The 12,749-nt window shown below is 45.0% G+C and overlaps 1 protein-coding gene across 3 annotated transcripts in view; it reads right to left on the reverse strand.

The window, feature by feature from the left end:
• Positions 1-12,749, reverse strand: part of LOC130285036 (uromodulin-like) — a 48,750-nt gene that overhangs the window by 13,392 nt on the left and 22,609 nt on the right. For all 3 annotated transcript variants that reach the window (XM_056536135.1, XM_056536136.1, XM_056536137.1), the window contains one exon: positions 8,371-8,579. In XM_056536135.1, the coding sequence (XP_056392110.1) occupies positions 8,371-8,579 (209 nt within the window). The remainder of the gene's footprint in view (positions 1-8,370; positions 8,580-12,749) is intronic.

A 12,749-nucleotide genomic window follows, 5' to 3' on the forward strand; every position in this document is an offset into this window, starting at 1 on the left:
CACCCCCTCTTGGGGGGTGGGGTACCCGTTCTATCCCCGTTACTTGTATGGTCTGTGGGTCACCCGCATGCATCTCCACTATATGTCTGCTAAGACCAGATAAAGTGCGGCTGCCTGCCCCTTGTTTAACATAGAAATGCTCGTAAAAACGTTTTTTTAGTTTTCTAGAGGTGCAGCCTATATACTGCAGATTGCACTGAGTACAGATTGCTGAGTAGACTACATGAGTAGTATCACAGTTAATAAAAGAATTAATGTCAAATAATTTACCATTTGCTGGTGAATAAAACTGCTTACTGTGTACCATAGGTTTACAAAGGCTGCATCTCGCATGTGAGCATCTATAATTACCTTTAGTGCTCAACCAACTGTCTTTCTTGGGCATTCTATAATCACTATTTGACAATCTCCCTTGTAATGATTTGCCTTTTTTCGCAACAATTCGTACTCCATTGTTTAAGATCTTACAGTTCTCCTCATTATCAAGAAGAACAGGGAGATGTTTGTTTATGATATTCTTGATTTGGTTGAACTGAACACTATAAGGTGTAGAGAAAGTTACAGGATGGTTAGTTTTTCCCTTATTATGACTCTTCAATACAGTCGACTCAGTTTCAAGGTACTTATTCCGACTTTTGCTATCCACTATACCCTTGGCTCTACATAAAATGTTGTTATGATAACCCCTTTTACGTAGTCTCATTATGATATCTCTGCATGATGCTTCATAAGCATCATTGTTGATACTAAGTCTCTTTTAACAGCGGTCGAAAAGATGACATGGGAACAGAAATATGCATGGATGTCATGTGATGTGGCATCCTTATACTCTTGTATACCACATATACAAGCTCTGTCTGCTGTAGAATACCACATAAGAAAATATAGTACGTATGATGATAATATTTGCCATTACATTTTGGATGTGTTAAATTTTTTACTCACAAACAACTATTTTCGTTTTGATGATGACTTTTTCATTCAGATATCAGGTTGCCCTATGGGTGCTAAATTCTCACCGACCTTAGCCAATCTTTTTATGGCGTACTGAGAGGAGTGTCATCTATATTCTGCCATGAATCCATACTCATCCTATATAGGATGGTATGGCAGATATATGGATGACCTCCTCCTGGTATGGTCGGGGGACAGACAATTGGCGGAAGATTTCTTGATGTATATTAACAATAATACAATGAACTTAAAATTTACTTTGGAGTGGGGAGGTAATTGTATTAATTTTTTAGATATTACACGTTTGGGGGACCCCATTACAGGTGATATCCATACAAACCTCTTTCGCAAACCGACATCGGGAAACAGTGTTTTGTCTGCCACAAGTTGTCACCCAAAGCATGTGACACGAAATCTCCCTATAGGAGAATTTGTGAGGGCTAAAAGGGCCTTGTCCAACAATGATGCTTATGAAGAATCATGCAGAGATATCATAATGAGACTACGTAAAAGGGGTTATCATAACAACATTTTATGTAGAGCCAAGGGTATAGTGGATAGCAAAAGTCGGAATAAGTACCTTGAAACTGAGTCGACTGTATTGAAGAGTCATAATAAGGGAAAAACTAACCATCCTGTAACTTTCTCTACACCTTATAGTGTTCAGTTCAGCCAAATCAAGAATATCATAAACAAACATCTCCCTGTTCTTCTTGATAATGAGGAGAACTGTAAGATCTTAAACAATGGAGTACGAATTGTTGCGAAAAAAGGCAAATCATTACAAGGGAGATTGTCAAATAGTGATTATAGAATGCCCAAGAAAGACAGTTGGTTGAGCACTAAAGGTAATTATAGATGCTCACATGCGAGATGCAGCCTTTGTAAACATATGGTACACAGTAAGCAGTTTTATTCACCAGCAAATGGTAAATTATTTGACATTAATTCTTTTATTAACTGTGATACTACTCATGTAGTCTACTCAGCAATCTGTACTCAGTGCAATCTGCAGTATATAGGCTGCACCTCTAGAAAACTAAAAAAACGTTTTTACGAGCATTTCTATGTTAAACATGGGGCAGGCAGCCGCACTTTATCTGGTCTTAGCAGACATATAGTGGAGATGCATGCGGGTGACCCACAGACCATTCAAGTAACGGCGATAGAACGGGCACCCCGCCCCCCAAGAGGGGGTGACTGGTCACATAAGGTTTTCAAAAGGGAGGCTTTTTGGATACTAAGGCTTGACTCACGTCAGCCACAGGGTTTAAATTCCCGTAACGATCTTTCATACTTTTATTGATGATTCTTTTCTGTATTCTTGGGAGAATTGTGAAACATTATTTCTCTTCCCTTGTGGTCTGAATTGCAGTCTAGAATGAATATGGCTTTTCATTCATCTATATACTAAGGGGTTAATTTGTTGGGAAAGTTCCGAGGTTACACCCAGGAAGTGACGGCAGACGCCAGATCCCGGGAGTGAACCAGGTGGTTACTGAATGTATCAGTTACTCACAAAGGATATATAAGGTCAGTTACTATTCCTTTTCTGTGCCATGACTAAGGACTAGACCGTCCGAAACGCGTCGGCGTGGGGTTTTTTAACCACACAGGGTGTTTTTCCTTTTGATTTTAATATGGACTGAATAAATTTTGGACTTTTAGAACCTATAATTTTTCGGGAGCTGAAACCCTTTCTTCTATGGTCTATCTATACCAGGACAACGGCTTGGCTTCTACTCCGGGCTTCCGAACCAATTCCTACGAGTGTCAGGATCAAATCATCACAAACGGTGAGCTGGCTATACACCTTTCTCTTTGTTTGAATTCACAGGATATATACACTGCTCAAAAAATAAAGGGAAAACTTAAAAGGGGTACTCCGGTGAAAACCTTTTTTCTTTTAAATCAACTGGTGGCAGAAAGTTAAACATATTTGTAAATTACTTCTATTAAAAAATCTTAATCCTTCCAGTAATCATTAGCTGCTGAATGCTACAGAGGAAATTCCTTTCTTCTTGGAACACTGATGTCATCACGAGCACAGTTGTCACGATGCCGGCTGGCAGGTAGTGGATCCTCTGTGCCAGAGAGGGATTGGCGAGGACCGCGCTAGTGGACCGGTTCTAAGACACTACTGGTTTTCACCAGAGCCCGCCGCAAAGCGGGATGGTCTTGCTGCGGCGGTAGTGACCAGGTCGTATCCACTAGCAACGGGTCACCTCTCTGACTGCTGATGATAGGCGAGGTACAAGGGAGTAGACAGAAGCAAGGTCGGACGTAGCAGAAGGTCGGGGGCAGGCGGCAAGGTTCGTAGTCAGGGTGGATAGCAGAAGTTCTGGTACACAGGCTTTAGACACACTATACGCTTTCACTAGGCACAAGGGCAACAAGATCCGGCAAGGAAGTGCATGGGAGGAGGTTAGATATAGTCAGGGACCAGGTGGAAGCCAATTAAGCTAATTGGGCCAGGCACCAATCATTGGTGCACTGGCCCTTTAAGTCTCAGGGAGCTGGCGCGCGCGCGCCCTAGAGAGCGGAGCCGCGCGCGCCAGCACATGACACCAGGGGACGGGAACGGGTAAGTGACCTGGGACGCGATTCGCGAGCGGGCGCGTCCCGCTGTGCGAATCGCGTCCCCAACGGCCATGACAGTGCAGCGCTCCCGGTCAGCGGGACTGACCGGGGAGCTGCAGGGAGAAAGACGCCGTGAGCGCTCCGGGGAGGAGCGGGGACCCGGAGCGCTAGGCGTAACAGTACCCCCCCCCTTAGGTCTCCCCTTTTTTTTGTCCGGTGACTGCCTCCCCTGGGATGAGGACACCGGGAAGGAATGGATGGTTTCCTCAATGGCAGGCAGTACAGCAGGAGTAGGAATGGGGAGGGAGGGCAGAGGGTGAAGCTTGGCACGGGGCAGGGAGACACAAGGACGGGAGCCATGAGGGGCCACAGAGGCTTGCCTGAAGGGACTGGGAGGGGGGGAGAGGCATTTTCTGTGGCAGGCAGAGTCCCTAACGACTTTAGGGGGACCGGATACAGGAGGAACCACAGGGTCACGGCAGGGAGTACTGGGAACTGGTTTAAGGCAGTCCTTGGAACAAGAGGGACCCCAACTCTTGATCCCCCCAGTGGACCAGTCCAGGGTTGGGGAATGGTGTAGAAGCCAGGGTAGTCCAAGGAGAACTTCGGAAGTGCAATTGGGAAGGACAAAAAATTCAATTTTCTCGTGATGAGATCCGATGCACATTAGGAGGGGCTCCGTGCGGTAACGCACGGTGCAATCCAACCTGGCTCCGTTGACCGCGGAAATGTGGAGTGGCTTGACAAGACGGGTCACCGGAATGCGGAATTTATTCACCAAGGACTCCCGAATAAAATTCCCAGAAGCACCAGAGTCCAGGCAGGCCACGGCTGAGAGGGAAGAGCTGGCTGAAGTAGAAATCCGTACAGGCACCGTGAGACGTGGAGAAGCCGACTTAGCATCCAGAGACGCCACACCCACGAGAGCTGGGTGCGAGCGTGCGTTTCCCAGACGTGGAGGACGGATAGGGCAATCCACCAAAAAATGTTCGGTACTGGCACAGTACAGACAAAGATTCTCTTGCTTACGGCGATTCCTCTCTTCCAGGGTCAGGCGAGACCGATCCACTTGCATGGCTTCCTCGGCGGGAGGCCTAGGCGCAGATTGCAGTGGAGACTGTGGGAGAGGTGTCCAGAGATCTAAGTCTTTTTCCTGGCGGAGCTCTTGATGTCTCTCAGAAAAACGCATGTCAATGCGAGTGGCTAGATGAATGAGTTCATGTAGATTAGCAGGAGTTTCTCGTGCGGCCAGAACATCTTTAATGTTGCTGGATAGGCCTTTTTTAAAGGTCGCGCAGAGGGCCTCATTATTCCAGGAAAGTTCAGAAGCAAGAGTACGGAATTGTATGGCGTACTCGCCAACGGAAGAATTACCCTGGACCAGGTTCAGCAGGGCAGTCTCAGCAGAAGAGGCTCAGGCAGGTTCCTCAAAGACACTTCGAATTTCCGAGAAGAAGGAGTGTACAGAGGCAGTGACGGGGTCATTGCGGTCCCAGAGCGGTGTGGCCCATGACAGAGCTTTTCCAGACAGAAGGCTGACTACGAAAGCCACCTTAGACCTTTCAGTAGGAAACTGGTCCGACATCATCTCCAAGTGCAGAGAACATTGCGAAAGGAAGCCACGGCAAAACTTAGAGTCCCCATTAAATTTGTCCGGCAAGGACAGGCGGAGGCTAGGAGTGGCCACTCGCTGCGGAAGGGGTGCAGGAGCTGGCGGAGGAGATGATTGCTGCTGAAGTTGCGACTGAAGTTGTTGCACAATGGTGAATACTTCCGACAGCTGGTGGGTTAGATGGGCGATCTGTCGGGATTGCTGGGCGACCACCGTGGTGATATCAGAGATATAAGGCAGAGGGACGTCAGCGGGATCCATGGCCGGATCTACTGTCACGATGCCGGCTGGCAGGTAGTGGATCCTCTGTGCCAGAGAGGGATTGGCGAGGACCGCGCTAGTGGACCGGTTCTAAGACACTACTGGTTTTCACCAGAGCCCGCCGCAAAGCGGGATGGTCTTGCTGCGGCGGTAGTGACCAGGTCGTATCCACTAGCAACGGGTCACCTCTCTGACTGCTGATGATAGGCGAGGTACAAGGGAGTAGACAGAAGCAAGGTCGGACGTAGCAGAAGGTCGGGGGCAGGCGGCAAGGTTCGTAGTCAGGGTGGATAGCAGAAGTTCTGGTACACAGGCTTTAGACACACTATACGCTTTCACTAGGCACAAGGGCAACAAGATCCGGCAAGGAAGTGCATGGGAGGAGGTTAGATATAGTCAGGGACCAGGTGGAAGCCAATTAAGCTAATTGGGCCAGGCACCAATCATTGGTGCACTGGCCCTTTAAGTCTCAGGGAGCTGGCGCGCGCGCGCCCTAGAGAGCGGAGCCGCGCGCGCCAGCACATGACACCAGGGGACGGGAACGGGTAAGTGACCTGGGACGCGATTCGCGAGCGGGCGCGTCCCGCTGTGCGAATCGCGTCCCCAACGGCCATGACAGTGCAGCGCTCCCGGTCAGCGGGACTGACCGGGGAGCTGCAGGGAGAAAGACGCCGTGAGCGCTCCGGGGAGGAGCGGGGACCCGGAGCGCTAGGCGTAACAACAGTGCTCTCTGCTGACATCTCTGTCCATTTTAGCAACCATGCATAGCAGATGTATGCTAAGGGCAGCATGGTGGCTTAGTGGTTAGCACTGCTGCCTTGCAGTGCTGGGGACTTGGATTCAAATCCCACTAAGGACAACAATAAATAAAGTGTTATTATTATTATAATAATGTCAGCAGAGAGAATTGTGCTTGTGATGTCATCAGAGAGCATTCCAGAAAGAAAAGAATATCCTCTGTAGTATTCAGCAGCTAATAAGTACAGGAAGGATTAATATTTTTTTATAGAAGTAATTTACAAATATGTTTAACTTTCTGCCACAGTTGATTTAAAAGAAAAAAAGTTTTCACCGGAGTACCCCTTTAAACAACACAATGTGAAATTTCACTCTCCACTCAGGAAGCAACACTGATTGACAATCAATTTCACATGCTGTTGTGCAAATAGAACAGACAACAGATGGAAATTATAGGCAAATAGCAAGACACCCCCAATAAAGGAGTGGTTCTGCAGGTGGTGACCACAGGCCACTTCTCAGTTCCTATTCTTCCTGGCTGATGTTTTGGTCACTTTTGAATGCTGGCGGTGCTTTCACTCTAGTGGTAGCATGAGACAGAGTGTACAATCCACAAGTGGCTCAGGTAGTTCAGCTCATACAGGATGGCACATCAATGCGAGCTGTTGCAAGAAGGGTTGCTGTGTCTGTCAGCATAGTGTCCAGAGCATGGAGACCCTACAAGGAGACAGGCCAGTACATCAAGAGACGTGGAGGAGGCCGTAGGAGGGCAACAACCCAGCAGCAGGACCTCTACCTCCGCCTTTGCGCAAGGAGGAGCAGGAGGAACACTGCCAGAGTCCTGCAAAATGACCTCCAGCAGGCCACAAATGTGCATATGTCCACTTAAACAGTCAGAAACAGACTCCATGAGGGTGGTGTGAGGGCCTGATATCCACAGGTGGGAGTTGTGCTTACAGCTCAACACCGTGCAGGACGTTTGGCATTTGACAGAGAACACCAAGATTGGCAAATTTGCCACTTTCGCCCTGTGCTCTTCACAGATGATAGCAGGTAAACAAGTGCATATCTGACAGACGTGACAGAGTCTGGAGACGCCGTGGAAAACATTCTGCTGCCTGCAACATCCTCCAGCATGACCAGTTTGGCGGTGGCCCAGTAATGGTGTGGGGTGGCATTTCTTTGGGGGGCTGCACAGCCTTCCATGTGCTCGCCAGAGGTAGCCTGACTGCCATTAGGTACCGAGATGAGATCCTCACTCCCCTTGTGAGACCATATGCTGATGCGGTTGGCCCTAGGTTCCTCCTAATGCAAGACAATGCTAGACCTCATGTGGCTGGAGTGTGTCAGCAGTTCCTGCAAGAGGAAGGCATTGATGCTATGGACTGGCCCGCCCGTTCCCCAGACCTGAATCAGATGGAGCACATCTGGGACATCATGTGTCGCTCCATCCACCAACGCCACGTTGCACCACAGACTGTCCAGGAGTTGGCAAATGCTTTAGTCCAAGTCTGGGAAGACATCCCTCAGGAGACCATCTGCCATCTCATCAGGAGCATGACCAGGCATTGTAGGGAGGTCATACGGGCACATGGAGGCCACACACACTACTGAGCCTCATTTTGACTTGTTTTAAGGACATTATAGCAAAGTTGGGTCAGCCTGTAGTGTTGTTTTCCATTTTGATTTTGAGTGTGACTCCATTTCCAGACCTCTATGGGTTGATAAATTTGATTACAATTGATAATTTTTGTGTGATTTTGTTGTCAGCACATTCAACTATGTAAAGACGAAAGTATTTAATATGATTAGTTCATTCATATCTAGGATGTGTTATCTTAGTGTTCCCTTTATTTTTTTGGGCAGTGTATAAATATCCATATAAGAGAAAGGTGATCGACACTCTCTGCTATGTTATGCCTTCTTCAATAGTTATGGAATCTCCGGACACCATGGTGCTCTGTGTTTCACAGTATACAGTGTAAACAATACAAAAAAAAAAGGGGGAAGGAAAATAACAGGGCATCTTGTTTGTTCAATCGTATTTCTCTTCTGCTGAATACAATGGGAGACAATAGACTGTTTGCCATTGTATTCAACAGAAAAGCAATAAATAAGATTTAACATAGGAGTTTCTGTGTCATTTTCCTTCTCATTTCGCTGAGAACATATGCATAAACCATTTGCCCATTCTGTAAAAAGAATAAACATTTAATGTCACCTACAGTTATATGAAGTCCACATCTTCCTGTTTGAAGGGAAGCCATCACAGTAAATGTGTTTGTGCTCGGATTATCATAAAATCCAAAGCAGCCGCTGTCTTTCAGAGTAACACTATCGGCATTGAAGTTCAGACTCTTCAGCTGACATTTACGAAAAGCAGCTTTCATGTCGTAGACATCACAGGTCAGTTCGGGACGTATGTCTGCAACATCTACAATAGGGAATATATAAATGTTATTTACTTTCCATTTAACCATTAAAAACTTTCTAAAGGACACAACATGGCTCCTCAATTAACATTTTCAGTACCAACTGCAGTGCTTCATCTTTCCCGTGGGGGCACTGCAAACAATGACACGTGCTGCAGGGCAAAAGCGGCCCTACTCTTAGGTAGGCTAGTTAACCGCCTAAGGCCTCTCGCTCAAAGAGGTGTTACGGCCACCTAATTCAGTCCCTTGAGCCTTTTTAAAGCAAACCTTGAGCCATTTTAAAAATTGCTTCTGTACATATTCTGTTGGTAGTAATACTGTGAATCTTACCATACAGTGCAGGGAATATCCTGCGGTCAATCATCCAGACATGCTCTTCAACCGTGATTCTCTAATAAACTTCTCCTACAGCTCTATATGGATCTGTAGTTTTAGGTCTGCATTACCAATAAGTGTGTGACCCATTATAAGGTACTTTACGCCCAGAGAGAGAGATGCATTACTATGGCTACTTCTATAGCGGCACCCGCTCATGGTGTGAGATCAGTGCACCGCAGTTTTTATCATTAGCAGCACGCGTCACAGGTACTCTGTTATTTTTAGGCATTCTGCATCCTTCAGTACAGTACTACAATTAGCATATTATTTATAATGCTCGTTCCATTAATGTTTTATCTGATCTATATCTTGAGCTGCTCGTTCTAGTCAGTATTTTATTATGAGTGCTAAGATCGTAGGTCCATGTAGTAACAAATTATTTATACATTACTATATATTTTTTAATTAATGAGTGCATTACATGAGTTTTTTACTTCATCATATAAATGGGCTTATTATCTTTCTCACTAGAGAAGCGCCACATTAGATGTCCCAGTTTTATTCAGTAATCTTTACACTGTTCCTATATGCAATCACTATTATTTACTCACAAATGGTAGCATATATGTAAACTCCCTAAACAGATAAACAAAAAATAAGAAATTGGAGTCACTTAACAACTGTGTATTGAAACATACATAAAGTTTACTTATTAAAACAAAATTGCGTACAATTAATAGGAAAGCAATGTATTATTAAAAAGAGAGGGTTCCTTCTCAGGGGTAAAGGAAGGTGACGTCCCATACTTAGTGTAGATATCTAAATCATTGTTGCGTAAAGCTAGATCTAAGCCTACATAGTGTGAACTTTACTCAGTAAGTAGTGCACTAGTACATTAACATACCATGGTAAATCCAAAGCATGTGTTTTCTTACTAAGTAAATTATTCACTATGTAGGCTTAGATCTAGCCATTTGCCAACAATGTTTTAGGTACCTACACTAAGCATTGATGTCACCTTCCTTTTTCTTTTCTTTTAAATAATATGTTTTACCATTTATTGTATGCAATTTTGTGCTAATAAACTACACTTTTTAAAATTTCTGTTCTTTTGTTTAATTCTTTGGAGGGGAATAATTGGAGATAACCTTCCTACCTACCTACTGGGGAATCCCTACCCATCAATGTACCTACCTACTGGGAGCATCTACCTAATTGGGGTGGGGATAAAATTTCCTACCTACCAACCTACTAGGGTTTTCTACCTAATAGTTTAGAATTACTAGGCTCGGCCAAAGTGTTTTTCTGGCAGATCCTGCAGAGACAAGTCATGGTTGAAAATATATTCATGGCAGACTGAGCCAAATAGAGAAGAAAAAAAAGAAGGGAAATACTCCAGGAAGACACCACTGGGTGTAACTGGTCACTGGTATCTACCATTATATGGGCACTGTATGGGTCTGTTTATAGTAGTTTTTATTTAGTATCAGTATGGTGGTAATAATAGGGGTCATGGTGTGGCAGAATTATTTGTCCTTTATACATTGGTGTTAATGGTGGTTTCTATTTCATAACAATATGATGATATTATCCCTCGCAGGAGTTATTTGTCATCCTGGGGCTGGTGCAAGGATTTTTGCCTCCCTAGGCAAAACCTAATTTTGTTTATTTTTGTCCGATCTGTAAACTAGTGTTCCCCCATTTGTGAACAATACCATCATACAATGACTGAATAACAACGCCATACCAGAACAGAACAATACTACCATATCATGACTAATTAACACTACAATACTAGATAATAACAATATCGCCATACCGTGACTGAATAACACCAACATACCAGAACAGAACAATACCGCCATAGCGTGAGGGAATAACACCACCATACCAGAACAGAACAATACCGCCATACCGTGACTAATTAACACTACAATACTAGATAAGAACCTCCATACCGTGACTGAATAACACCAACATACCAGAAGAGGACAATACTGCCATACCATAACAGAACAATACCCCCATACCGTGACTAAATAACACCACCATACATGAACTACACCACCATACAGTGACTTTATAAAAGCGCCATACCAGAAACATACCACCGTACAGTGACTGAACAACACTGCAATAACAAAACAGAACAATACCGCCACACAGTGACTGATTAACAAGACCATAACAGAACACAACAATACCGCCGTACCTTGACTAACACTGCAATAACCCATACCCATGCAGGATTTATTTCTCACACATACATGGTAGATATATTATATATCAGCGTTTTCCAACCATGGTGCTTCCAGCTGTTGCAAAACTACAACTCCCAACATGCCCAATTGCAGTTTTGCAACAGCTGGAGGCACCCTGGGAAACACTGGTGTGTGTGTGTGTGTGTGTATATATATATATATATCAGCATGGTGTATATATATTTTTACACATTTAATTCCCACCCAATCCCTCACATACAGGGCCGCTGAGGTACTTACAGGGAGCGCCAGTAGGGAGTCTGCTGGACAGAACAGTAAAGAGATGGTGGGAGGCTGTTTCTTGTGCGCCGCTAAGGGTGCATTCACACCACGTTTTTGCAATACAGTTCCCGTATCAGGTTTTTGATGAAAAACTGATTCCTCAAAACTGGACTAAACTGTATCAAAACGTGTACAAATCTTAACCCGTATACAGTTAAAAACCGTATACGGTTTAAAAAAATGATGTCCGGTTGCATCTGTTTTTTAGGAAAAAAATGTATTCGTTTTTAACTTTTCACTCCATTATGAATAAGGTTTCACTTGTTTGATTGAAATTCCAAGAACAAAACTGTGCAAAGTCAAAATCCGTGTGGTGAAAACCGGATGGAACCGTCTGCACATACAGTTCTGTACAGTTCCCATTGACTCCCATGTTAAAAAAAAATATATATATATATATATATATATATATATATATACGGTTTAATGCAGTTTTTCACCCGGACCATTGTGGTAGGCTACAGTTTTGGGTATGGGAAAAAAACGGACAAAACCGACAGGATGCAAATTGGACACAACCTGATGCATCTTTTGGCATAAGGTTTTCAATGGAGAGTCAATACATGCGGTTTTCAATACGGTTTTCACATAGTGTATTGCAAAAACGTGGTGTGAATGCACCCTAACACAGTTCCAAACGGTGCTGGGGAGGGGGGTGTTGGATGGGGATTTGGGGATTTTGCGCGCTGCTAGCACAGTAGCGCGGTTGGGAGGGGTTTGCACGGCCCTAATGCTGTAGCAGGGGGGCGGGGATTCAGAGCGGGATATGTGCTGGGGGGGGTGCTGATGACAGGCCAGCGCTTTGCTCAGTGTAAGGTTGGATCGCTTAGTGTACTGTCAGTGTGAGTGACAGGGGTGCCGCAGCGCCACACAGAGGGGTGATGCGAATCGCTCAGTGAATGAATGAAGCTTTAGTTTGCTGACACCGGCGGCAGCGCGCACCCCTCGAAAGTGCGCTATAGGTGATGGCCTACTTCGCCTATAGGAAGAATCGGCCCTGTGGTTTGGAGGAATTATTTATTGTTTCTAAACCCCAACCCTTGAGAAAATCATATGTGCGCCCCTTAACACTATAGACATCGTGGTCTGCACTAAGAAAAAGGGATTGTTTAAAGTGCATAAAATAATGTTTTCAAAGCACAAGCAATGGAGGGTCAGGGACATAGCTGGAGATCCACAGGTGTATACTGTATGTGATTTGTAGGGATGGTGTACTGAATATTATTTTCTATCTGAGATGTTTATTGGCTACAAGTCATAGCAGGGAATAGGGGTCCCTGACAATGCCATGAAGAGCCTTGAAATGTACTC

This window comes from Hyla sarda, chromosome 8 (assembly GCF_029499605.1).
Source record: "Hyla sarda isolate aHylSar1 chromosome 8, aHylSar1.hap1, whole genome shotgun sequence".
NCBI classification, from domain to species: Eukaryota; Metazoa; Chordata; class Amphibia; order Anura; family Hylidae; genus Hyla; species Hyla sarda.